Source organism: Vanacampus margaritifer, chromosome 15 (genome assembly GCF_051991255.1).
Source record: "Vanacampus margaritifer isolate UIUO_Vmar chromosome 15, RoL_Vmar_1.0, whole genome shotgun sequence".
In the NCBI taxonomy this organism is placed as follows: Eukaryota; Metazoa; Chordata; class Actinopteri; order Syngnathiformes; family Syngnathidae; genus Vanacampus; species Vanacampus margaritifer.
This window is the reverse complement of record NC_135446.1, coordinates 15,798,392-15,825,617: the sequence shown is the minus strand read 5'-3', so window position 1 is coordinate 15,825,617 and position 27,226 is coordinate 15,798,392. Positions and strand designations below refer to the sequence as shown.

Here is a 27,226-nt window from a genome sequence, read left to right as displayed (position 1 = left end):
GCAGTGATTGTCTTGCAAAATACCACAAACAAGGCAATGTTTGCGCTAATATTGTCGCAGGAGTTAGTGGGTAATACTAAAAAGATTTCCTGAACGCAGCACTTGCTTTTGCTGCTCGTAAACAATTAAAAAGGCTTTGTTTGTAAGTTAAACCCAAATTAGCGGTTTATAGTAATAACATAGTATTATGACAATGACAATACTTGTAATGTGTTGTGATATCCCGTGACAAATGTACGCGTTGGGTCATTTATGTATAGAAAACACAGGTTAGCTATATAAACTACATTGAAACTTCCTGGTTCTCCACCAATCAAACCCCCCCCCCCCCTCTTTTAACACTCACGCACAAAGGTGCTTTCATCGTCATCCGGAATTTCGGTACACATTTCGACCGCATGGATGACTTTGCTTTGCTTTGTTTCAAAGACTATTTTTACTCACCCAACAGAAAACAAAAACAACCTCAATTATGTTTATTGTATTCATAATTCCAAAGCATGCCACAACTGAACAATTATAGATTCTTTTTTTTTTTTTGTAGCAGTGATCCCAAAACAATATATTTTCAGCAATTAGACATCTCCCGAGGCTGCATGGATCCGGACCTTGCAGGGGGTACATCTGGAGCTCACCAAACCAATAACCAGAAGACCGAGCACTGCGGAAACACAGAGCGCAGTGGTGAGCAAGGGGTCTGCATAGGGTCCGTAAACTGCCTGGGTGTCTTCCTGGAGTAGCGTGGCATTCGGTTGACTGGTTTGAGATAAAAGTAAATAAATAAGCATTGATTTAAATTGACCATAACTAGAGGATCGTATGAAGAAAAATGCTTCACTTGCCCAGTGGGGAAAACGTTCTCAAGCTCTGAGGGAGGACCCACGTCAGAGTCCAGACACAGCCTCTTGTCGGGACAGAAAACGGAACCCCGGTATCCTCTTATCTAAGCACATAACAGCAGACAGATGAAGGAGTCGAGTCTTGAAACATTTAGGAATGAGTTTGCTCTACTTTTTCACCAGCTTACCTGAATGTTGCCTCCTGCTGGGCAATCCACCCAATAGGAGCCCTGTACCTGGACTTGATAGCGGTTTGGTCCGGTGCACTTGTGTCTGTAACAGCGTCCCGTCACTATGAACTGACTGTGGTTCTGCTAGAGAAAAACGACATGTGACGCTGTGGCCCGGTGCTGTTTGGGGTACCACACTCAGTCATACAGGTACCTACAAGTGTTGTTAGGTCGGAGAAGAAACAACGGCTGTCCAAACCAAAGATCTCCCCGCCTCGGCGCTCTTGGCTTGACTTCCTCTCGTTTTCTTCCTTCCAGCACTCGCCCTGAAGCGCAACGCGAATTAAAATAAAAATGCAGTCAACCATCGCGCAAAAAAAAACGAGAGGAGCTTACTCCGTTCTCAAGGGCTTTGTAGATGCGACAGCCATCCAGGAGGGCATCGGTCTGACACTCCCCTTTGTGAAGATGTAAATGGTGGCACCCGAGCCCGCTACAAGTAACGGAGAGACTTTGTTACAATACGATTTGAAACGGGACACGAGTAACTGGATGTCTAGGTCGACCTGCCGGTGCAGAAGAAGGATGACGAGTTGTCATGGCAGGTCATTGTGGAGCCAAACAAAGCTCCTTCACCTACAAAAAAAAAAGTTTAATAAGAAATAAATAAATTATGTTAATGGTTATTTAACTTTTTATACAAATTCACTGAGAATTTACGTTTTCTGGAGTCTTGGAATATTTGTTCATTTTTAATATTTTTTTTTACTAAAACTGATTGTATTGTACTGTATGCATTCATTCATTCTCCAACAAGCATTTCCCACAATAAATAAATGACCAAGTTAACTGATTTATTGTAAATAATCAAATTTAAAAAATAGTTAAATAAAAAAATAAAAAAATGTTTTTTTGATTGATATCAAAATTAATAATGAAAAAAATAGACATTATTTTTAAAATATATTTAATAACAATGAAATGTGAAAACATTAAGAATTGTATGAAATTCTATGAATTACTATTTTTCTAAAATAAACTAACACCTAATCATGTATTCAGTTGACTGAGATAAATGATAAACAATATAATTAAAAATCTGAATAAATCCCTTTTAAATAAAATACACAATTTCACATTAAATTGAACTTGCCTCTATTATTTTATTGAAAAATAATTTGATTATAGCAAATAATACAAAAAGGCAATAAAAAGAAGGAACTAACACTTGACACTATATAAACAATCTTATACATTAACATATTTATAATTAATTAACTATAAGGAATAATTTTAAAATGAGTGATGCAGTAAAATAAAAAAAAAGTTGCACCTACTTTTTGAAATTAATTTTTTTTAAAAACCATTTGTGAATTAATAACACATTTCATTAAAAATAATACAATTAAATGAAATATTTAATCATTAAAATAAACTATTTTACCTATTGTACAAATATAACTTTTGAGTTCTCGTACCTTTTCCCCAGGTGAGATTCTGTGCCCGGCTGATGTTGACGGTGTACCAGCCCGTGTCCTGAAACGCGGCCAAGGTGAGCAAGTCGACGCGCGCCGCACCGGACTGGCTCGGCACCGCCAACATGACGGAACCCTGCAGAAGTCGGGCCTCCCAGTGGGAGGACACGCCGCCCGGGGGTACGTCCTGGTGAGAATAGACAAACGAGTCAGGGTAAACAGGCGCTGCAAACATGGCCGTCAACGGTCACGCACCGAGTTCTCGAGCGGCCCCCCCAGCTCGGGATCGATGGCCGCCAGGTGCCTTTGCAGCGCCGAGATTACGGACGGCGTGTAGATCCTCATCTGTCCCGATCCGTCGGTGTGAGTCACTTTGCCTCGAGGAAAACAGGTGACACGTTCGGTGGAGCAGTCCCTCCAAGTGGCAAAAAGATCTTTGGAAAAGCCCAGTGTGTGGAACATCTCATGGATCACAGTCTGGAGGGGGGGGGTATTACATCCAACTATTCATCGTTTGCCAATAGAGGTTGGACTATGCACAAAATGTACAAACAAACAAACAAATGGCATGAATAAAATTGAATAATAATAATAATAATAATAATAATAATAAAACCTGCACAGTCAGCCGCGTCACTCTATCCCTGCAGATGACCACGACGCCAGCCAAAGGTCTCCCTCTGGTGTCCGTCCGGCAGTGGGCAGCGTAGGCCAACAGGCTGGGCTGGTGCGCACGATTCAATGTGAGCCTTTCAACGACATGCCTTCGGACAGGAAATGAGTATTACCTGCGCCCTGCACTTGTCCGACGCTTGGACGTGGAGGTAAAGCAGGAAGTCCACATCAGGTACTCCAGCGCCTGGACGCCGGAGAACGACCCCGAGGGCGGAGTTGGCCTGCGGGTGGACTTGGCAGCCAGCAAGGTGATCATCAGGGATCTTGAAGGAATTCATTGATGTTTGATTCATTTATATTGATTCTGAACTGGTCCAGAAGTACTCAGCATAGTTGTGAGTCCTCGTGTTTATTTATAGCATTGATTTTCATAAATTAGTACCAAAAATGCACAGCCTGTCAAACGGCCACTGTGTCATTGTCATTACCAAGGTTATTTTAGTTAACTAAAACTAACGAAAAAACTAAAAATTCCAAAAACTATTTTGTTTAAGAAAAAAAATAAAAATGAAAATGCTTTTTAAAAACGAAAACGAACTGAAACGACATTTTATGTTTACAAAACTAACTAAAACTAACTATAAATATAGCAAAAATGTCCTTCATTTTATTTAGTCTTTGGTAATCAATTTAATGCATGAGCCTTTGGGGATGACTTTAAATGTGATTTTAAGTAGATTTATTTTGATATTAACCAGAATAAGGACATTTGAAAGTGTGTCACACAAAAGTGACATCATCTAGCAGCAGCCAATAGAAAAGCACCTTCAGATGACGTCGCTCCCATGGTGTTTAAAAAACAAACAACTAAAACTAATACTGAAACTAACTAAAACTAAGCATTTATGAAATAACTAAAACTAATAAAAAATAACAGAACCACCCTGAAAACTAACTAACTAAATTTAAAAAACAAAACTCAAAACGAAATAAAAACTAACTAAAATGAAACACTCTAAAATCAATTGGGTCAAAAATGGACCGATCCACTATATAGGTCAATTTGACACAACTTTCTGGGTTTTCTACAAAATGGCCCAATTTTTTGACCCAACTGAAGGATCTAACCAATATTTATGAATTATTTTACACTAAATAACCAATTTCTTGACCCAAATAGATGATCGGTCCATTTTTGACCCATAGTTGGGTTATTTTTGACCCAACTGTTTCTAGAGCATAGTTTTTTTCTTAGTCAAAGGTGGATTGTAAATTCGATTTTTGTAAATAAAATCAAAAATGTTATTTCGTCTGGCCGTAATATGCACTAACCTTCACATCGAGACAAGTCTCATGTCTGTAGTTTTTGTTTGCTTTGCCACACCTAAAAGTATTATTTCATTTAAAAAAAAGTGTCAGGCAGGAAGGAAACAGTGCGGTAGACCGTAGCATATTTTTTTTTTGCACTGTACATACAAACCTGTTGTAATTGACGGTGCTTGAATTCTTCCAGAGAAACTTGCAGTATTTGTTGGCGTCCCTCTTGAGCAGCAACGGGCTTGAGGTTCGCTCCACTATAAAAAGAGAAAATATTACACTTTGATCAAATACGGCTTTGCTTTAGTAAATACAACTTTTTTTCCTCTTGAAAATTTAAATCAGCAAAATTCACCCCACTAGTCTAAACACAGCTTTCTGATTAATGTGTTTGTGGAAAATAAATTACAGCAAAATCCACCTGTATTCATCCATTTTAGGTTTGGCCATTTTGTCACTTGCTGTCAACTGAAAATGACAAAATGACATCACAGTTGCTCTGGGCTCAGGTAACGACCAATCTAATTTTGGTTTGGTTTGGTCATGTGATATTCACAAGATGAGCTGTGATTGGTTGTTATCTGAGCAACTGTGGTGCCATTTTCAGTCGACAACAAGTGGCAAAATGGCCGCCCCATGAGATGGCTAAAAAAATTTTTTTTTTTAAAAAGGTGGATTTTGCTGTTTTTCTTATTCCACAAATACAAATTAATCAGAATGTCTTGTTTAGAATAGTGGGGCCACAGAAAATATTATTGTAAACAATTTTTGGAGCTGACTTCCCCTTTAAGGCTTTTTTTTAAATCTGATGACGTGTACACACTTTAGAGTGGATATAAATAAAAAAATCGACACAACCCTGTTTAAATGCCAGGTTTTTGTAATAAATGTGGTTAATTCTGAACACAGTCACATGCCCACTTCTAAGAGGGTGTGCATACTTATGCAACTGCATTATCTGTCAAAAATATGTCTTTTTTTCTTCTTCTTGAGTTGAGTTGTTAAACAAAGTTGTGGAAGTTAGTTGTGGAAAATATTTTCAAATAATTTATTGTGGTCAGTTTTTTTATTTTTTATTTTAAATATGACTTTATGTACCTGACAGTAACGACGACACAGTCCTCAAAGCCCGCTCCACGGTGGCCCTCACTCGTCCTTCCTCGCGCTCCGACAGGCGGTTGGGCTCTCCGGAAAGCCAAGTCCCGATCCTAATCGGGCCGACCTCTCCCGGGCTCTGCGCCGGACTTCGCCGGGCGGCGCGGACCACTCGCGCCTGAGCTTGAACCTCGTCGAAGATGCACCGGTGCGGGGACATCTGGAGCTCGGCACATAGTAGAGGCAGACACAGCCACAATCCTCGCCAGGAAACCATCAGCTGTTAAATGAACACGCAATGCAGTGAGATAAAAAAATTTTTTTTTTTAGAGATTAATCAAGAATGATTACTACCATGTTACGAGAGTCTGTTCAAGGCTTGCAGTGGTAACTCCAGACTGATTGTTCCCGTCTTCCTTGAGGAGTTCTTTTGGGCTGACGGTGTGAAATTTCTCAAGACCTTAATTTGAATACAAACTACTGCAAACGTGTCGAGTGGGATGTGAAGTTAAACAAAGACCCACAATAAAAAGTGCAAATCTTTTAATCGCAGCCACATTTTGGACTTATTTACAGTGAAATTGACCCTAATAAACCTTAAACTTTTCTCTTTACTCATCTCAATACTTTGCAAAGTTTAAAACCTCTGAGCTATTTGATACATTCAACAAAAAAAGCAACGAGACTAAGAGTAATCATTCGATTGGCACAATTTGTCAAAAATGAATCGGGTGTGGGTGCTCTTTCACGCGTCCTAAAAACCAGCTTCAAAGAAAGACATTTCCATACATTCATTTGGAAGGGATTGAGGAAAAACAGCACTAAAACCCGCATCCAAAGGGTTATTGCCAACGAGTCGTCAGTGCGTGTTCTGTGCAGCATGTAACTTTACACGGGGGGGGGGGGGGTCACCTGTGGGAAATTCCTCATAAAAGGCACTTAAATAGGGACCAGGGGGGTGCGGATGCATTTTCTCTCTCTAAAATACCTGAAGACTGTCTAAAAACATATTCCGCTGCTGAACACATTCAAATGTTATCCGGCATTCGGAAGGAGTCAAACTGTGGATATGGAAGATTCTTATGTGCAAAAAAGCTCTGCGGATGTGTCATTACCACGTCAGCCTTGCTTTTACGCTAAAACAGTGGTTCCCAACCAGGGAAATGATCCCATTTCTATTCGATGGCCTGAAAATAGCTTTTTTTCCATGTGCACATTTCTGCTATTTCAAAATTAAATCATCTATTTTTAAGGGTAGTGTAAGGGGAGTATGAAACAATTTTTGTTTTCTCATCCGAGAATGGTAATTGAGAGCAGATTCAACGAAATAACAAGAGCAAAATAATGCATTTCATACACAATAGTAGCATTGCGTGTTCAAAAAGAAAATAATAGGGCTGGGCTTAAAAAAAATAATTCCCATAAATTTGTGAGAAAATAGAATTTTCTTGAAATTTACTGTTCACATGAATTGAAAAGTATTTCTTTACATTTAGGAAAGACCTGACTTATTACACTTTGTAAATCAATTCAGAATCTTTTTAATTTATATTCACAATCATTGAATTAGAATTATGAAAATATATTCATCTCACACTTGCTGATGTCAATGTCTGTGTAACACTCAAGTGATTAGAAAACATTACTGTGATTAATAAACTAAATCATTTAACCAGTTACTGCCTCTGCAAAATTTTATGTTCGTGGATGGGTTTTAGCTCAAACATTCTGGGGAGGCTTTATTTACAAATAAGGTCCGGCAGTTGACAGTGCATCCCGTGCACACTTTTTCTGGCATTTTTTTCTAATGTAAAAAAAAAAAAAAAGTGACTATACTGGATAAAGAAAGGTTGGGAAACACTGCTCTATAACGCCCACAAGTTTCTCTTCTAAATGGTAAAATACTTCATTTCAAAATCAAACGCAATCAAACAACAGAAAAAAGGCACTAGTCTCGGAGGTGATTCAAGTGAGCATGGGCACGTCGTCCTCCGAAGCGGCATCTTCGGAAAGCGGGATGAGTAGCACGTCGTCGTCCGAAGACGACGAGTAGAAAGAGGGGGAGGCCGAGAGGGGCATGGAGTCGCCGGGCAAGGGCGAGGGCGACGCCCTGAACAAAGACAGACTCATGCCCAGCGTGTGGAAGATGGACGACAGAGAGGGGCTGCTCGGCGGGACGGCCAGCGGGGGCGTTTGGGGCGCCTCGGCGGGCGGCGGCGGCGGCGGTGCGTACGGGGGCGGCGGCGGGGAAGCGGAGGCCGGGGGCGGAGCCTGAGTCGACAGAGACACTTTGTGAGGCACGGGCCGGTTGGCGGCTTCCACCGAAGACGAGGAGCCGGCGGGGGCGGCGAGTGTCGGCTCCTGATCCTGAGGAGCGGCGTCGGGTGGCTGATGCCCGCCGCTGGCCGCCTGAGAGGGTCTGGAGGGCTGCCTGGGAATCAGACCCCACCTCCGCATGCGGCGGACCAGGCGGCGGACGAAGCGGGGCCTGCGTCTCCGGTGTGGGGACGTGGCAGCGTCCTGGCGAAGCAGCTGGAGGATTCCCCTCAGAGACAAGGACGAAGTCTGACGGAGCAAAACGTTATCATGTCAGTCGCATTGAGTTTTGTCAGTAAAGCTAACCGAGGCATGAAGCGATTGTGTTAATAAAGCCTCAGTTTGGAAAAAACATTCTCGTTAACGAAAGAAAATAAAAATGAGTGCTTTAAATAATACGATAACTAATTGTAACTACATTTTTGAAAACTATCAGGGATGGGCAAGCACTGATACCAGGTATCAATATCGGATAGCGAACATCCCCACTGATTATAAATAAAGTGAAAATGTCATTGCTTTTCATCTGTGTCAATTAATTTCATAGATTATTTTTGGGGGGTTTATTTTTTATTTATTTATTTTCAGTATAACGATACAACCGTACAGAAGGAAGGTCGAACCTTTAGTTCACAATATTTAGTGATCTGAACAAAACTGAACAAAAAAAAAACCCTCTTTTCCTGCTTAAGACATTAATTAATGTTTTCGGAAATTCCAACGTGGACCGGCAACATCGTTAATCAACTTTGCTTTTTCTTTTTTCTTTTTCTTTTTGCAATGGGCAGCTCTGGTTTCATGAATGAGCTATTTTCAAATGATGATCACTAAATAACGGAAAAAGAATCATACGGTTGTTTCTAATGAGAGAATTGAATCCAATCTTTCATATCGAACTAACCATGTTTTACAATATTAAAAAATATTTCTGTTGGCCTTAAAAGATGGATGAAAATGCTCAAAATCGGCTGGCATTAGGGGTTGACTTTTTGTTTGGCAGTAAAAAAAGTTCATATTACACTCGACAAATACTCCATATATATATAAAAAATTAATACTAAACTAAAATGAAGCATTTTTTGAAAAATAAAAACGAATACAATGTAGGAAAAAATCAAAAGTCTCCCTCACCTCGTTGGGGTTTTCCGTGGGGAAGTCCTCCACTGGGGGAATAATGCCTTGTGCGATCAGCTGACCGTAAGATGGCGGTGCTTGCTGCTGAATCAGCTGTGCCTCATGTCGGTTGACCGGCGCAAACATGCTGCGTGCAGAGAACACGTTTGTACTCGTCCATACTCACTTCAAAGCGCCCCTCAGCGGTTTTAAAACAACTTCCAGGTGTAATTTTGTCCAAATCCTCGCATTCCTTGTACAAGTATTTTGGCAACAGTGGTTACCTGTACTCCCTGGTTCGGAGCGAGTACAGCTTACAGGTGCAGCCCATGGCGATGACCAGCAGCAGCCCGCAGACCAGGCTGCCCACCGTCGCCGCCGTGATGACCTTGCGCGGCAGGATGATGGTGCAGTTGAGCTCGTCCGTGCGGTCCTTGCAGTCTACCTGCCCGTCGCAGCGCCAGCTCTCAAACACACACCTGGGAGAAGCCCACATTGGAACGCATTCATTTATCGAGGGAATAAGGAATAAGTCGTTTCGACACGATACAGGGCTGGCTGTGAGTACTTTCCCCCAGTAAATCCCAATGGGTCCTTTAACAGAATTAGGGCTGACCTGTCACTGTCACAGTGGAAGGTTCCGGGCTGACACACGGTGCAGTCCCTCTCGTCGCTGCCATCCGCACAATACAGCTGGTAGTTGCACCGCTCGCTCAGGGGATAACACACGGGTCGGCCGGCGAAGCGGCCGCCGGCCGCCGCCCTCTGGCCAGGGATCCTGCAGGCGAACTGGTCGCGGCCGCAGCCCTGGCAGCCCTCCTCATCCTTCCCGGTCTCGGGGCAATCCCACTTGCCGTCGCAGCGTTGCTCCTGCGTGAAGCAGCCCCCGGAAGCACCGTGGCAGCGGCCCTCCCAGGGGGGACAGTAGCTCCCGACGTGGAACGTGGCGTTGAAGCCGCAGCCCTCCGAGCCGGGACGCGTCTGGTAAGTCAGCGATAGCAGGCCGGTGCGGGACTCCACTTGGACTGGTTTATAATTGGAGGCGCTTGTGATCTGTTGGTGAATCAAAGCGAATCATGTGTTACACTATGGCAGTGCTTCTCTATTATTTTCCGTTTTGGTTCCCAGAGATGACGAAAATATTTTGCGCTGTACAATTTCTCACACCTCTGCATACCATTGTATCCTTCATAACATAAAATAAATATAACAGAGCTGACAATAAGAGCACCACTGCCACCTACAGTTGATGTGCAATTACACCTTGTTCTATTATGGGGGGGGGGGGGGGGGGGTTCCTGGGGTTTCAACCCCACCTGGCCTCACAACTTGAGAAGGGCTGCACAATTAAATTAAATTAAACCATTTACATAATCATAGTATGCAATATTTGTAGATTTTTTTCCCCATAAAATGGTGAATTAAAATGTATATTTATTTATTGTTCAATATAAAATTGATAAATGAATTCATTCTAATTAATATGAATTAATGATTAATTCATTTATTGTAATTCAACTAAATTCTTAAGCATTTGTTTTAAGTAGAACAGAATAACTATACATAGCATTTTTTTAATTTGTTCGAACTAATTGGTAAATAATTATGAAAAACAAAATGAATTTCAGCATTAAAATATCTAATCTATATGACGTTTGCATACACATTTGAATTTCACAGATTCAATGAAAATCTAAATAATAAAATACACATATTTACATTTTTGAGATGATTGTATTAACTAATTAGAATGAATTGGTGTGCTTTTTTTAAGCTAACCAGTTTATTTCATTATTTGTTTCCTTTATTATACATATTGTACTATTATACACGCACATTTTAATTTATTGTAAATAAATGAACAATTCTTAATATGAATTTTTTTTTACTTCATTGTATCGTATAATTTGTTAATTCTAATTTAATATTTGTTTTAATAAAATTGAACTATTTTTTTTATGATAAAATAAATTGAAGCATTTATTACCAATACCAAGTATCTTATTTGCCTATCTAAATATATATATAAATAAATGGGTTAATTAATCATAAATAAAATTATCAAAATAAGCCAAACTACCCCCCGCCCGCCCCAAACTCTCCCTTTTACAAATGACTTGGCCCAGCCGACGTCATTTTAAAAATCTAACTGCCCCCTCAAGTGGACCCATTTATGCCGTCCCTCCAAATTGCGAGTCAAACACTCACAATTTTAATAAGGTCTCCTTTGCCTTGCGCTCCATTGTGGACTCTCAGTGTGTCGTCGGTCCCCAGCACCAGCTGCTGCAGATCCAGCCTCAAGGGCCGGGTGTCATCTGGGTCCATAGTCCAAACGCAGAGTAAAGGGGGGCCCCGAGAGGACGGAGGAGAGAAAGTCCCGTAGAAAGTCTGGAGAAGTCCTCCGCAGGGCCACTTGATGGGAGTGGGTGTCACGCGGGTCTCCCTGAGGAGTTCATTCTCCTGCTTCTCCTTCAACAGGGACAACAGCTCATCTGTCCTGTCGTCCTTGGGGCTTTTCACAGCAGGACTTTGATCCTCTGAATCCCCGGCGCCGTTCCTCTCGGCCGTTTCGCCGTCCTCGGGCGTCCTGGGAGAGCTCTCCTCTGTGTCGCAGCCCTCCTCGTCTGTGCCCACTTTGTCCCCTTCCCCGAGACACTCCACCTGGCCGTTGCAACGCCATGCGAGGGGCAGGCAGCGGCCTCCCAGGCATTCAAATGAAGTCACAGGGCATTCGCCGGAGTCAGGATCTGTCAAGACCACACAAGAGTGTTTCATAGAAGAAGGGTTGCAAAATTGCAAGTTGACTGAAAGTTGGAAATGTTCAATTGACAAGCTTTTAAATTGCATTATTTTGCATGGATGTTTTTATTACTAAGGGAAATATTTGTCTTTATGCTTGATTATGATACCTTTAAATTACTCAATTATCATAAATCCAAATAAAAAATATATCTTTTTTAAATCCCACCTCAACTTCTCATTGAAATGTATTTAATTTTTCGCACGTTTCACCCATTTACAACTCGACATGGAAGCCCCCGAACAGTGTGAAAAAACGCACCTCTGGCATAATTCAAACGAAATGACGACACGGGATATATATGTGGCAGGAAGTGGTGCACCACAGTGATGTTTCCACCCGGGAATTCAACGGGCGGCGGCAATTTGGAGCCGCAGAGAACAAGCGGCGTGCCGCCAGCGGATGATTTGATGGCCAGCCACTCTTTCCTGCACCGAGCCGAAAACTGGGAGAAGCTAAAACAAGCAAGAGGTAAAAAAATAATAAAATTAGCAGACGATTTAAAAGCTACTCTTAAAAGTTTTGGGATAATCAGCTTTTAGGTGGAATTTTAGAATGAACCCCTTTTTGTGAGTAGCGTGGATGTGCGTGTGTACCTTAGGACAACTGGTTCCCCCACCGGACCCTTAATGGTCCAGCAGTCATATGAGGAGCCGAAACGGTAGGAGTAAGTGTGGTAAGCAGAACTCCTGATCTCTCCTACGTTGCTATCCAACACTTGAGGGGCATGTCCACAATAGTCTGATGAAAGCAGGAAAAAACAAGAGACATTTCACTTAGCTGGGCTTGATAAATATGGAACAGAAACATTTCAGATGGCAAAATTTCAAGGAAACATAGTTTACGAGACTATTTATAAAACCTACACCTACAGAATTAACCTACAATAAAATATCAAGAACATGAATAATCATCTTTTTTTTTTTTTGTCATGCACATCGCTCAAGGACACTGCAGCAGTGTGTCCACTGTTCAGAAATGGCCTTGAACCGCAGTCCCTACAGCGGCAGGTGATGATTTTAACCACTTTGGCTGGCCCAAATAACAACTAGATAAAAAAGGTTTCAAGAAATTAAAATGCTCTTCTACAAATGCCTTTTTTTGCCTTGATTTTGAGATATTTTGTATTTTTTACAAATGAGTTTCCCCAATCTTAGAACATCAGCGTATGACATTGAATGACAGTTCTTACCAAAACAAAGCGCCAGACGTAACCGGCTGCATGCTGTGGACAAGTAGAAACATAACGATAAACACTCTGATATACTTTGTCAAACAGATTCACAAATGTCCATCTACCCACCAGCGAAGAAATAAATCAGGATGATGCGAATGTGGATCATTGTGGTCATAATGTGCAAAATTATAGTGGAAAAATGTCAGCAAAGTGCCATTTTTAAAGTTTTGTTCTGGAAGACGTCACCTGCAGAGTAAAAAGAAATTTCAGAAAATTACTTATGAAATAGAGCAATGATTTCAACTAATTATCCAACTTCACCTTACTAAATAATGTATCTTACTTCACCTATTTATGCCAGCGACATAATACCGACAGACAGAAAAATGTGTAGCAGTTTATTTGGGCATTTACATTTTTGTCACAAAGTGTCCATCAGGTTGTGCACTTGAAGACGGCACAAGTGTTTTAAACTGCCATAATCTCGCATATGACTCGTTTAAAAGTCCATTTGTCTCCCCCACTGGGTTACACGTATACCCGAATCTGTGTGAACAGAGTTAGTTTCCGTCTAAAAGCAAGAAGATCTTTACTAGCCTTTAGCATCCGGTCGAGCTACATGCTAACACCGCGTTTCCTTCCTGTGTAGCATTTGACCGACAATTAACGTCAAACATCTTAACATATAAACGTGACCTGTCGAAATAGTTGTTCAAACGTAAGTAAATAATTAAAAACGAGTAGTACGTTACCTTGTCTTTCGGTTCTAGTTGATAAGTTCGGAGCTACTTCCTTGTTTTTTTTTTTTTACGCGATGACGCATGAGGGGCGGGGTTTTTATGTCACGTGGTTGTACGTTTGCTTAAAACTCCATAGGCAGGCTCCATTTTCTATCGATAGATGTCACTGTTGCTCAATTTAATTTGGCAAGTGTTGCAGAACAATCAAAAATTCCATCCCAAATTGTTTGCGGTCGGTCGTGGCTTGCGTTTAACATTTCGATGGCAAAAGAGAAGAATATCACTACTTAAAAAATGTGAACCGGTTTCAGGAAACACAACCCCCCCCCCCCCCCCTGCCCTTCTGACATGCGCTTACCTTCATCAGGACACGGTTTGAAATACATAAATCAGTTTACGGTTAATTCCAATAAAACTGACATTAAAATGGTCAATCAAGACAAGGATCACTGCCATGGTCTGAACAGCTGTGCATTCCGCATTCAGCTATTTATGTCCTCCCTAACGAAGTACCAGCACAGTGACTGCTATGGCACTGTTCACATTAGATCTGAAATTAACATAAAGTATCAGTCCCAAATTCTAGTTTAGAAAAGATTCTAATCCCAGGAGCAGGTACTTTGAGAAGGTCCTGGTCCTGGTAGGGAAGGTAGTAGTATGAAATTCTATTCATGAGAGAAGGTACTAATCCCAAATTCAGGTTATTGCCCAAGAGAATGATTTAGAACCAATTGAAGGTTCAAATCCTAATATAACGTTCTTGTCCCAAGAGAGGTTACAATCAATCACAGCCTTTATTTAATCATAAAATAAAAACCCATTCCACTGAATTTCGTGAGAAGGTTCTCATCTAAATATGTACTTCCCTATATATTTATTTGCTAAGTGTTGATAGCGAGCAGTGTGTATGATATTTAAATGTTGCCACATCCAATATGGCACTGACGTGCGATTTAGCGCCTAAAGTGGCGTTTGTGTGTGTGTATGTTCGGCACACAGCAAGGAGGGGAACGAGTGAGTTTAAAAACACACACACATACACACACGCACACACACACACACACACACACACATCTGGAGGAGGACCCAAAGGCTTATCCATCGCTCTGACCACGTCCCCACACACTGTAAAACAATCCCAGCAAACGGGGGAGGGGGGTGGGGGTGAGAGAGAGAGAGAGAGAAGTTTTGAAACAACAGATGAGATGATTTCACCGCTTTGTCTTTAGCTCACAGTCCAGATTTGACTACGGTCTTCGCGCGAGTTTTTTCTTGGATCACCAGGAAGACTTCGGGATTTGTGCGAGTTGTTCAGTAATCAAACAGGGAGGAGAAAAAAAAAATGCTGCCACTCTTGGTCATCGCCCTGGCCTGCGCCATCCACTGCGTTTCGGTCACGGCAGATGTGTTGAGAGCAGAGGTAAGATTTATTGTACTTTTCTTGCTTTTAGACAACATTGCGAGCTGCAGAAATCCCCCCCCCCCACCCCCCGCTTCCCCCAACCCCTGTCCGTGGGGATTTTCCATACACGAGACATGCAACTCTGCAACTGATGCTCCAGTGTATGGAAAAAGATGATCCCAATGAATCTCTTATCATAAACGTCTGGATTCTTGTCACTCACTATGCACTGACTTGGAATGTTGATAACAAATATATTCTAGTTCTGACATGTTTCAGAAGAGACAAAAAAAATAGATTTTTTTTTCTCTCTGGGGGGGGATGAAGATTAACAGTTTCAATTTGCCTTTAGATAGCCTCCTGAGATGACTCTTTGTCCTGGAAAGTACAATTTTGTGAAATAAGATCACTCGGTTCAGTTCAACTCAGTTTCCTTGTCTGTAAGAGGAAAAGGTCAAAGGACAATCAAGACTGTTTAGAAACAGTTAATATAGTGATAACTCCCGTTTATTATAAAACTACAATCCAGAGAACCACTAATATAATATAATATAAACTAATGTAGGACTAATTATGGTATTTACTCAAGAGGAAAGTATTATTTTGAGTGTTATCCAAACTCTGATGGAACCAAAGCAACGCCCTGCAAAGTTTGCACATTGCTCACCACCAAAAGCAGCAATTTGATGATAATTTAATGTGCTCTATATGTGCCAGGAGTGAATAAGGAACCAAGACGGGAAGTGAATCACGCATTTGTACTTGGCCGTACAGGAAGCAGGACCCAAGGATGTCCTTAGTCACTGACCACAGGCAGTGACAAAACCGAACCGTGGCCGTCCACGCATTGAAAATAGCAAGGCCGCGACGTTGCATCACCTGCATATGAAAGCATGTGATTTAAAAAAAAAAAAAAAAAACGGGGCCGTGACGCGAGGGCGTGGACGCGGATCTATGGCGAAACTGCACCAACATGCTGAACTGAGACAAATCCTGCAGTCGCTCAATATTTGAAGCAAGTTTTTTTGTAATCCTCTGAGATCAGATTTCAGCCTGTTTATTATATACATCGATATGAACATATTATTACGACTTCTGCCATTCAAGTTGCTCAGTATGTGGGGGCCCGAATGTTCACGTTCACCTGATAAGACCCCAAGTCAAAAAATAACGAACGAGCCTATTTTGACTAAGTAAGTAAGCAAAATCGACCTAAGTAAGGAGTATTAGTACTTGGTTACTTCTCACCACTGCTATTTGCACAATAGAAGTGCTTGGCTGGACTGTGAGTGAAGGAAGTGGGTAGCAGTGAAAACAAATGGGTCTTAAAAGTGATGATCGCAGCGCTTCGGAGCCATCTGGGTTCAATTGGCTTCATGACGTTAGCATCAAAGACACCTTCTGGATAAACTCGAGCAACCATGTGGACTTTTTTTTGTTGACACAATTCAAGTATAGTCAGTTATGGCAGCTCTGGTGTTAACTGGGTCGCCGAGGCAAAGAAATAAAAGTAATGTGAGATTCCAGAGAGACGTGAGTGGATTTTTCTTCTTTTTTTTTTTCCACTGGCAGAGACAGAGGAACAACTGACTCGATCCTAAATTGAAATTCAGCGATGCTTCCCAACTCGGTCTCTCGCCCGTCCCGTATACTTTCCTACCGCCACCGCGTCTAATATCTTGACCTTGCCTCGTGTAACCAGACACCCTCGTTCGTCTTCTCCTTAACCCCTCGTTCGCCATAAAAACCTCAGAGAATGTGCTTCGGAGTCAAATCGAAGGAGTCACATGGCAAGGTCATACAGAGTATGGAAAGCCATTTGAAAACGTATTTGACAAATAAAGTAAAATGGCGGTCTTACTAATAGTAATGTTTTTTTTTTCTACTTCTGCCTTCTACTGTATGACATTTCTGCACACTAGTAGAACTATTACTAGTAAGTTGTTCTACTAGTATGCTCTTGTTCTCGTAGTTACAGGGGTCAGCATCCTTTATTGTCAAAAGAGCCATTTTAGGCCAAATAAATAACAGAAAATCTGTCTGGAGCCACAAAGCATTTAAAGGTTGTGATGAAGGAAACAGGAAACACAAAACTAGGAGAGCAGCAGCCAATAGATATTCATTTTCTTCCGTTTTTAGACTTTTGTTGTTGTCATTTTTCATACATTTTAGACTTTTCTGCCTTTCTGTGAAATTTCGGATATTTTTGGCAATTTTATGGACATATTATGGTCATTTTCTGTCTCTTCCTTTTTTGGACATTTTATGCCTTTTTTCTTTCTTTTGTACATTTTCTAACTTTTTTACTATACATGTTTTAACCTTTTTGGCAATTTTATGGACATTTTCTGCATCTCTTCCTTTTTTTGGACATTTCATACCTTTTTTCTTACATTTTTTTTTACATTTGTTTGCTATCAATTTTCTAACATTTTTGGCAATTTTATAGACATATGGTCATTTTCTGCCTCTCTTCCTCTTTTGACATTTTATGCCTTTTTTTCTTTCTTTATTAAAAAAAATACTGCCTTTTTTGTTATAAATTTTCCGACATTTTTGGCAACTTTGTGGACATGTTATGGTAATTTTCAGCCTTCTTTTATTTTGGAACATTTTCTTTTCTGCCTTTAATTTTTTTTTTTTAATTCTCTGACATTTTGGGCCATTTCATGCACATTTGATGGTAATTTTCTGCTTTTCCTCTTTCTTTTGGGGCCTTTTTGTTATTTTTAAAACCTTTTTCTTCTAACTTTTGCCTCCCTTTTTCTGACAACTTAAAAATGTGGACTCTGACATTTTTTTTAAACATTTAATTATTCTTTTAAAAAAATCGAAATTATTAACTTGCTTAAATAATATATTATCTAAAAAATACAAAATGTAAAAATATAAATATATATAAATTTCTACAATTTTTTTTTTAAATTTTAGATCCACAGGGAGCCACATGAGAGGGACAAAAGGGCCACATGTGGATCCAAAGCCTTTAGTGGAAAACAGCACTGAAATAAATATTACTAATGAGGCATAGTTCTACTAGGCATCTAAATTGTCTTCTAAGCGGTGTCAATGAGCGTACTAGCACATGGACAATTCAGCGCAGGCCTACAAGTCGGATATCGGGGGAAAAAATGCCCAAAAGGCTTGCCATAGTAGCTCCCAAAAAGATTCTCCCACCACTCAACATGACATGACTCATGTTTTAGTAGGAATATGCGTCCACACACTGCTGCACTCTCAGGTGTGTGTTTACCCAAAGAGGCAGCTGCCAGACCACGGGCCACACATGGCCAACAATAGCAGCCATGTTCAAACCTCGATAAATAGAAGCTTTGATGGCGGCTGCTCCGATGGCGTCGTTTTTCTTCTTCATTTTTTAATAAGTAAATAGTGGAAGCAGTCAGGAAGCTGTGAAGATGACTCCAATCAAATGTTTAAGTAATTACATTTAAGCAATTATTGACCTGCAAAAAAATAAAAATAGTGAAATCCACCAACCAACTGCCACCCTATCCTCTGTTATTCATTAAAAAATATTATTTAAAAATCACTATTTAAGGTCAAACTTAATAAAATGTTTTAACCATCGATCCAAGAGACCTTGGGGAGATTATGAGAAGAATGTGCAGTGAAGGAGAGAAGTTGCCACTGTGCGAGGACATAAGCGAACCTTGTTCCCCAGTCGCCGCGCTGCCACATCACCAACAGGTAGCCATGTGTGCCCCAACTCACTCCAATCCTCCCTCTTCCGGGTCACATGATGTTGCAGACTTGAGAAAACCAGCATGAGAGGAACAAGAGGTGGCGAAAGAAGACACACACATACTTAAATAGAAGTACAGACTGGGAAAAGTCGATATAATTATTCAACTCCTGCGCGAAAGCTACTACGCAGAAAATTCAATTTTGAATCGCTACTGCCACCTGTTGACGAAAAATTAAACTGCACACACGCCCTTCTTCATGTACACGATGTGCAAATGACGTCACCTCCGCATACAGAGGACGGAAATTCAACCCGAATCCAGTCTCAAAACAACTAAGATGTTTATCTACTCATTAGAAGATGTTTCAGTCATAACCAGTCAACTATTGTAAGGACTGAGATTTTGACAAAATGGCCCCAAAATACTCCTCTAAAAAGAGCACCGGGAGTGGAAAAAGGGTGCGCCTCTCATGTGTAAAAATAAACAGTGGATTGGTTTGACCCACTAACAGTGAGAGGATGGACTCCATTACTTTTCCAACATTGTGAGTTGTCTTTGGCCGCGGGAGTCCTCCAGACAGACTTGTGGGCCGCGGTGACTAAGGTTTTCTCAAAGGATGATGTTTGGATTCGGCGCAGAGTTACGCTCTCATGTCGAACACCTCGGCACAGAATGAGAACGTTGCGTTGCCATTTGTGTGGTCCATCTGTGCCATGCAAGCATCGGAAGCGAACTGGAAGCAGACATATTGTATACATGAAAATCTACAGAGGAGAAACCTGTCCAAATGTGTCCCTCTTGAGTGTTTAAAAAGAACTCTCATGTGGACAATGTAACACTTTATAAAAAAACACTTGTTTACATTATCTGTTTTATTGCCTATTCATACGTGTCCTGCTAGACAAAACCCTTCAAAATTTTTCATTATTTTGCTCTCCACTTCCTTCTTTTACTTGAAGGCGTGGCTTCAGCAATATGGCTACCTGCCCCCCGGTGATGTCAGAGCGCAGGCATTACGTTCGCCACAGTCCATCGAGACGGCCATCGCGGCCATGCAGAGGTTCTACGGCTTGACCGTCACCGGCTCAATAGACGCCAACACGTTAACGTGAGTCTTGAGAAGTTGAAAAATCCGGCTGCGACGGATCCGAGACACAAGAACATCGTTTTTGATCGTTGCCAGGGCGATGAGTCGTCCGCGATGCGGCGTTCCGGATAAATTCGGGGCGGAGCTGAAAAGCAACTTGAGGAGGAAGCGGTACGCGGTGCAGGGATTGAAGTGGGACAAGTCGGAGGTGACTTTCAGGTCTGGATTACACGCCGCAATTATTTGTTGTCCTTGTGCGTCTCAGGTCTAAATTCGCCTCTTTCACCGTAGCATACAGAATTACACGCCGAAAGTTGGCGAACATGCCACCTACGTGGCCATCCGGAAAGCCTTCAAAGTGTGGGAGAGCGCCATCCCGCTCACTTTCAGGGAGATCCCGTACGGTCACATCCGGGGCAAGGTGGACAAGTACGCGGACATCATGCTGTCCTTCTCTGAGGGCTTTCACGGTGACAGCACGCCGTTTGATGGCGAGGGCGGATTCCTGGCTCACGCCTACTTCCCCGGTCAAGGGATTGGGGGAGACACGCACTTTGACCTGGCCGAGCCCTGGACGACCGGGAACGTGGACCAGGGTGGTAAGTTGAAAGACAGCTCTGCTCTTGGATTCGTTTGCCCAGAAATGAAACCACACACTGTTTCTTTCCACAAAAGGTAATGACGTTTTCCTGGTAGCGGTCCATGAGCTGGGTCACGCTCTAGGACTGGAACACTCCAACAACCCTTCCGCCATCATGGCCCCCTTCTATCAGTGGATGGACACGGAAAACTTCCAGCTTCCGGACGATGACCGCAGAGGCATCCAAGCCATCTACGGTATGAAAACGTCATCATGTCAAATGGATACGACTTACACAAATTCTGAATAATTCTCCCGCAGGGACCAAGACAGGCGGTCCACCTCCTCCCCCGAGACCCACTAAGTCCTCCAGTCCCAAGAGACCGGAACACGGTCCGGACATCTGTGAAGGACACTTTGACACCATCGCCATTCTCAGAGGAGAAAAGTTTGTCTTTAAGGTATTATCATAACCCCTCAAATGTATCTGTCATTGTTTTGATTAAAGTTACCATATTTAACGGCTATTTTCGAACCTCTCAGGATAACTGGTTTTGGCGTGTGCGCAACAACAAGGTGCTTCCAGGGTACCCCATGCACATCAGTCACTTCTGGAAGGGCCTGCCTTCCAACATCAACGCTGCTTATGAGCGGGACGACGGGAAATTCATCTTCTTCAAGGGTAAGCTCCACGCGACCCCTCCTACGAGAAGTCAATTCAACAACTCCTGTCTACAGAGGCACAGTACAACTATGACATGTGTACAAAATGCTCATTTGTGGGTAGTTTGTGACAACGTGGAAATGAATGGCTTCGTACTGGATAGTTGGGTAAGCAAACTGAGTTCTCTAGAAACAGCAAAGTAAAAGTACAGATTGGGGCTAAAGTTACACAATTATGGAGGACCAAAAACTGCCAAAATGCAAAATAAATAAATGAATGACTAAATAAATAAATATATAAAAAATATAATTAGACTATTAAATCACCCAAAATATTTAAATCAAAACGAAAATATGTATACATGAATGAATTTGTATCAAATTTTTTAATCATATTCTTTTATAGCCATTTTTATTTTCACTTTTAGTCATTTATTTATTTATTTATCGCTGGAGCTCGGCAAGACTCGACCAATGAAAGGTAGTTTGCAACGGCGGGTCCAACCCAAGACACGCCCCCTCATTTGAATAACATTTCGACCCAAAACTGCCCAAAAAATAAATAAATGACTAAATAAATGACTAAATAAATAAAAGTGAAAATAAAAACGAATCAAAAAAATCTAATTAAAAAATTAAATACAAATGTGTGTTTGTGTGTGTGTATATATATATATATATAGTTGTTTTTATTTCCATCTATATATTTTTTATTTAATTTTCAAATTATATTTTTTATATCCATTTTTATTTTCACTTTTAGTCATGTATTTATTTTGAATTTTAGCAATTTTAGCATTTCTGATATTTCCACAGCGCAAAGCTTCATTTCCATGGCGTATTAATTTTCATTTCATTTCATCCCATTTTCAAATCAAAAATAATCCTCACAAATCAAATTACAACGATCGAAAGTCCAACGCTTTTCAATGTGGATAAATGCTGCATTCGAGGAAAGTGGGAAATTGGAAATATTCCACTTGGATTGTGTCAGTTCCACCTTCAAAGCGTCCGAGGCAATGTGAATAGAAGACGTGACACAATGTAATTTAAAATTACTGCGTTAACCAGAACAACAAAGAATTGATCAGAATCGGCCATCTTTGTTGTTTACATTTGCCTCAAACGCTTTGAAGGCAGAAATGGGACACTCAGAATGGAATAAATCCAACTTCAAACCCTCCTCGAATGCAGCATAAGACCGGCATTTTGACTTGTGACGTATACTTGGAGTTATCAATCGCCTTTTTATTATCAAAAAAGCTTATTGAGTGCCAATTACAAAACGTATCTATCCATCTATCCATCTGTCTGTCTGGCCGACCGAGACGTCCAAGTTGTTCTTTAGAATGAATTAAAGTGGAAGTGAACCTCCAACATTTCTCGACAATAATGTATGTGACATCACTAGTCTAAACATGACATTCTGATTAATATTACATTTTTAATATGAGCTACGAAGCAAAATCCAGCCGTTTTTATCCATCGCAGGGGGCGGCCATTTTGTAACATTGATGTCATCTTAAATCGACAGCAAGTGGCAAAATGGCCAACCCCTGCATGAGATGGATAAAAAAAAAAAAAGTTGGATTTTGCTGCTTAACTCATATTAAAAATCTAATATTAATCACAGTGTCATGTTTAGACTAGTGGGGTTTACATAAAACACATTATTGTCAAAAATTTAGGGGTCGGGAGTGACTTCCCCTTCAAGACCACAAATTAGCATTTTTGTGTACGTATGTCAGTAATTTCATAAAGTTAGCATTCCTTGACTTACAAGTGGAACGGATAAACAGGTGACAGGTACTGGGTCTTCAGCGAGTCCACAATGGAGAAGGATTCCCCCAAAGCCCTCAAAGACATCGGGACTGGCCTCCCCAAAGACAAAATGGACGCCGCTCTCTTCTACACCCCCACGGGGCAGACGTACTTCTTCAGAGGCACAAAGTGAGTTTGCTACTTTTGAGTCACCCGTGACAGTCTTCCTTTCACACGCTCCGTAATTCCACAATCAGGTACTACCGCTTCAACGAGAGGACTCGCACCGTGGATAGTGGCTACCCGAAGCCGATCAGCATGTGGAGCGGCGCGCCAGACAACATCAAGGCTGCCATTATGAGCGAGGACGGCTGTGAGTACACAACGCAAGTCAAATGGAAGCGCTTCTCCCGAGCAAACGTGTGACCGAGACACCTTTCCCGCAGCGTACACGTACTTCTACAAGGCCAACAAGTATTGGAAGTTCAACAACCAGTACATGAAAGTCGAGTCGGGCTACCCCAAATCGGTGCTGAGCGACTGGATGGGCTGCGAGGGCGAGGAGCCCAAGAAGGGGCGCGAAGAGGAGGTGATCATCCTGGAGGTGGACGAGGCTCAGGGCGGCGTCGGGCCGGTCGCCGTGGTGATCCCCATCCTCCTCTTGGTTCTGGTGGTGGCCACCCTGGGGGCGCTGTTGTTCTTCAGGAAATACGGCACACCCCGGCGCCTCCTTTACTGCCAGAGATCACTTCTGGACAAGGTCTAAGGTACCAGTGACTGATGGACCAATCGTAGAAGGACCCAAAAAAAATGAGTGAGCGAGCGAGGGCTACATGAAGATGGGAACTGGGAGATGGAACGGCGCGAGCACTGAGAAGACGGATGAACGGGATGTCCAAATATTTGAGTGTTTTCTACAGTATGTGCCACGTGGAAACCAAAATCCGGTGTGTTTGTTTGGTAACTTTTTACATGTACGCAGAGTTAAGGACCTGTCGACAACTTCGATTCCAGAAGGGATATATCAGAAAAAAAAGAAAAAAAAAGGACAATGATTTCCCAGCTTCCTTGCTCATATTCCATTTTTTTTCCTCTTGTAACTCATTCACTGCCATTGACAGCTATAGACGTCAAAAATTCATTTGAACTATTTTTATTAGTTTACAGTTTTTTCTCATTTTTGTTAACAAGAGTATGAAAACCTAGATTTTTTTTTGTACATTTAGAAGATATAAAATTTGTGATTAAACAATTACAAATTTTAATCGCCTGATGCCCCTAATTTTTAAATATTTTCTTTAAAAAAAAAAAATCATTCCATTTTTTATTAAAAAAAATTTCAAGAAGAAATTATTAAAAATTAGGTGTGTCGGGCGATTACAATTTTTAAACGTAATTAATCGCAGGACTTCACTAGTTAACTCACGATTAATCACACATTTTATTTCTAAATCTAGGTTTGCATACTTTTGTTAACAAAAGTTGGAAAAAATGTAAAACTAATAGAAATAGTAAAAATGAATTTTTGACGTCTATAGCCGTCAATGGCAGTGAATGAGTTAATTACAGTACTCTCAAAAAGTTAGGGATTTTGAGTTTAAAAGGGACAAGTTTGCTCTATATTATTGATTTGGCTGTTACCAACATAATTATGAGATTTTTTTATTTTTTTTAATCATTTCCAGTTTAATACATTTTGTAGAAACTTGATTTAGACGTAAACCGCATTATATATGTAGACAATTTCAAGAGTTTTGATCGTCCCTTTAGGAACGCTACGGAGGCTCGCCTTGGCGTTTCACATTGCTCGGCAGAGAGGCTGCCGCCATTCTTCGTCACTACGCACGGAATGTCATTGTTTTGTTAGTAACAACCAAATAAATATTATAGAGCAAACTTGGAATGACAGTCGGGGGTTCCTTAGGCTGATAAAATGCTCTCGATCTTTTACAAGTGAACGGATCAGACAGCTGTAGTGATGTTTGCCAATCAGCTGCTTGTTAGAGAATATTTGAAAATTGTGCAAAAATGACTAAAACAATATCCCGAACTCATTGGGAGTAATGTATGCTTAAACTGGACGACTCCGGCTGAACTGCTGTTTGATTGAACATTTTCCTTTCGCAAAACGCGCAAAAAAGAGGTTGCAATTTCCATCCAAGTGGACCAACTTTTGGTCATTTTAGTTTTGTCGTTTTTTTTCCAATATTGTGCCCACAGATGTAAATGTGGCATAAGCGGAGACATTGCATAATACTTGTAGTCCATGTGGTACAGAATTTTGAATTTTGTTGTTTTCCAATCTGCACAGCTTCGATCACAAAGGAGATCAGCAGGGAGAGATTCAAACAATACGGTGCAATTTTTTTTTGTAAATTAATCGTTGCATTTTTGTTATTATTATTATAAGTATAGTTATTGTTGTCGCCTAGTTAGTTTTTTTTTTCTTCTCCTTTGCATCTGTTCATTGTCAAGAGTCCTGCTGGACAGAGGCACAGCGCGACAATGATCAAGCGAGTAATCCCAGTTTACAGTGCGTGGAGGTCAATCCGATCAAATCAGGTAATTATTTTTGAAACCTTTTCCAGACATTAGCTCGTGATAATCCATGCTATTTATGAACACATGGTGCTGAGTTTCTTAAAATGGAAAAAAAAAAAAATCTAAGGTGAATTGGATGGGTTCTAATGATGATGATAATATTTATAATGATGAGTGTATCAATAAAACCAAATGAGATTTGTATTTGTGCCTTTTTATTGCTAAGCTTCTGCGTTCCTTGAAGAGGGAAATACTGATGAGTCTGAGGTTTTTCTTCTTCTTTTTTTTTTTTTATTGTGCTGACACACTGTCTCAGAGTCTGGCCTCTCCGTGCCTTGGCGGGAAGTGGCTGCTTGCAAATTCAACCTGGATTCTTTTTCATTCGGGTGACCTACATAGTGGCCACCTCTTGCAGCTACTTTTTCCAACTCAGGAAAACATCTGCTTAAAAAAAAAGTTGTTTTTTTTTTTGTTTTTTTTAAAGATGCAGCGCCCCTTTTGGTACTGTGAAATACCAACTGCTGACTTGCAAGTTTTTTTTTTTTAATTATAAAAAAATATATAAAAAATTAAAAAGTTTCAAAAAATTCTTTACATTTTTTTTTTTTTACTATTTACATATATATTCTATTTATAAGAAATTTGAAAAATAAATTCATATTGTCATAATGGTGAATTGCTGTTTAAAAAAATATTTTAGTCCAAATTGGATTAAGCCTGACACCCAACAAAATGCATACAAAGTGGAGCGCTTTAAATATTTATAACTTTATACAAAATGATGCATTACAATATACTTCCTGTGTTGTCAGCTGACCTGCCTTCCCCCTCATATTCCTCACAATAGCCAACATCTGCTTCTCATTTCCTCAAAAGCAAAACAAGGCGAGGAGTGAGGAATGAGTTGGAGGGGGGAGGGACAGCGCAAAAAAAAAAAAGGGGTGGGGGGGAAGCACATAACGCCTCACGTGGACCACTCGGGACATTCTCACAATACCTCGAAGACGGTCCGTTTGGTCAGCAAAAGAGTGTTTATGGTGGTCTTACCTCTTTGAGTAAACATTGTTTGGAAGTCACACCCCACACTGCTGACTCTGCTTTAAAGCGCCATCTGTAAAAACGGCATTTACACTTTAAGTACAGTGCGGCCTCAACCGCAAAACATGATCTGAAATCCACTTACCCCCTCCAAGGTGTTTTGTGAAATTGTTTTATTATGGTCTTGTGTACATCCAGAAGTTAGTCCTGTATAATTTGCTGCATTAGTTTAGTTATTTCCCCCCTAAATTAGTTTTTTCTTTCTTTCTTTTTTTTTAAGTCATTGTGACACATTTAACTCATCGGATAATTGTTTAATGAATTTATTGTAAATAAAACAAATGTGAGTAAAGTAAGTAATTGAAAATATGCGTTTAAATATATTTTTTAATTGAATTTATTTAATGATTGGGTCATAACTTTTGGCCTCAGGAGTATTTTTAAAAGACAAGTGAGGGCTAGTGTTCAATTAATCAAATAAATTAGTAAATGTTAACTGTAGAATTTGTGTTAAGCATTTTTTTTGCTGCACTATTTATAATAAAACAAGGATCTTTATGAAAACTGCTTCTATTTACATAAACAATTTGTAAATTATTCAATAAATTATCTAAAAATTAGCTTTATTAAAGTAAAAATTTGTGATAGCAAATATAAGTACTAATTACAAATATAACTACAATTTTAAATGTATATGTAAAGATTTTTGATTTACTTTATTATTCACAATAAAATACATTTTCATTTCATTATTTTCATCAATAATCATTTAACTAATATGCATATTAAA

The 27,226-nt window shown here is 40.5% G+C and overlaps 3 protein-coding genes and 1 long non-coding RNA gene across 8 annotated transcripts; 2 read left to right on the top strand and 2 right to left on the bottom strand.

Annotated features, from left to right (window-relative positions):
* Nucleotides 1–364: 364 nt before the first annotated feature.
* On the top strand, nucleotides 365–6,056 carry LOC144034900 (uncharacterized). 2 transcript variants are annotated; one of them, XR_013288316.1, is made up of 3 exons: nucleotides 365–1,219; nucleotides 1,328–3,407; nucleotides 5,522–6,056. It is a non-coding gene; the product is annotated as an uncharacterized LOC144034900 (long non-coding RNA). The 2 variants fall into 2 exon arrangements; XR_013288315.1 differs by having other exon boundaries at nucleotides 376–1,614; nucleotides 2,499–3,407.
* On the bottom strand, nucleotides 462–5,788 carry cirop (ciliated left-right organizer metallopeptidase). Of its 3 annotated transcripts, XM_077544047.1 has the most exons (13): nucleotides 5,515–5,788; nucleotides 4,580–4,673; nucleotides 4,432–4,483; nucleotides 3,273–3,422; nucleotides 3,101–3,208; nucleotides 2,740–2,961; nucleotides 2,488–2,671; nucleotides 1,576–1,645; nucleotides 1,406–1,502; nucleotides 1,228–1,335; nucleotides 1,028–1,153; nucleotides 843–943; nucleotides 462–756 (listed from the first exon to the last, which is right to left on the bottom strand). In XM_077544047.1, the coding sequence occupies exons 1-13, from the start codon at nucleotides 5,786–5,788 to the stop codon at nucleotides 576–578; spliced, it is 1,767 nt and encodes a 588-aa protein (XP_077400173.1). In that variant the 3' UTR covers nucleotides 462–575. The 3 variants fall into 3 exon arrangements, with proteins under 3 accessions (XP_077400173.1, XP_077400170.1, XP_077400172.1); XM_077544044.1 differs by having other exon boundaries at nucleotides 462–943; XM_077544046.1 differs by having other exon boundaries at nucleotides 462–943; nucleotides 1,028–1,150.
* lrp10 (low density lipoprotein receptor-related protein 10) lies at nucleotides 6,040–14,042 on the bottom strand. Of its 2 annotated transcripts, none has more exons than XM_077544042.1 (10): nucleotides 14,016–14,042; nucleotides 13,044–13,163; nucleotides 12,933–12,965; nucleotides 12,337–12,481; nucleotides 12,002–12,195; nucleotides 11,149–11,687; nucleotides 9,557–9,993; nucleotides 9,225–9,419; nucleotides 8,959–9,088; nucleotides 6,040–8,076 (listed from the first exon to the last, which is right to left on the bottom strand). In XM_077544042.1, the coding sequence occupies exons 2-10, from the start codon at nucleotides 13,090–13,092 to the stop codon at nucleotides 7,477–7,479; spliced, it is 2,322 nt and encodes a 773-aa protein (XP_077400168.1). In that variant the 5' UTR covers nucleotides 13,093–13,163; nucleotides 14,016–14,042; the 3' UTR covers nucleotides 6,040–7,476. The 2 variants fall into 2 exon arrangements, with proteins under 2 accessions (XP_077400168.1, XP_077400167.1); XM_077544041.1 differs by lacking the exon at nucleotides 14,016–14,042 and adding an exon at nucleotides 13,670–13,902.
* A 792-nt stretch (nucleotides 14,043–14,834) lies between these two features.
* mmp14a (matrix metallopeptidase 14a (membrane-inserted)) lies at nucleotides 14,835–25,602 on the top strand. Its single transcript, XM_077544048.1, has 10 exons — nucleotides 14,835–15,077; nucleotides 19,726–19,874; nucleotides 19,950–20,072; nucleotides 20,145–20,452; nucleotides 20,529–20,690; nucleotides 20,755–20,894; nucleotides 20,977–21,115; nucleotides 22,896–23,046; nucleotides 23,115–23,230; nucleotides 23,304–25,602. The coding sequence occupies exons 1-10, from the start codon at nucleotides 15,000–15,002 to the stop codon at nucleotides 23,621–23,623; spliced, it is 1,686 nt and encodes a 561-aa protein (XP_077400174.1). The 5' UTR covers nucleotides 14,835–14,999; the 3' UTR covers nucleotides 23,624–25,602.
* The last annotated feature ends 1,624 nt before the right edge of the window (nucleotides 25,603–27,226 follow it).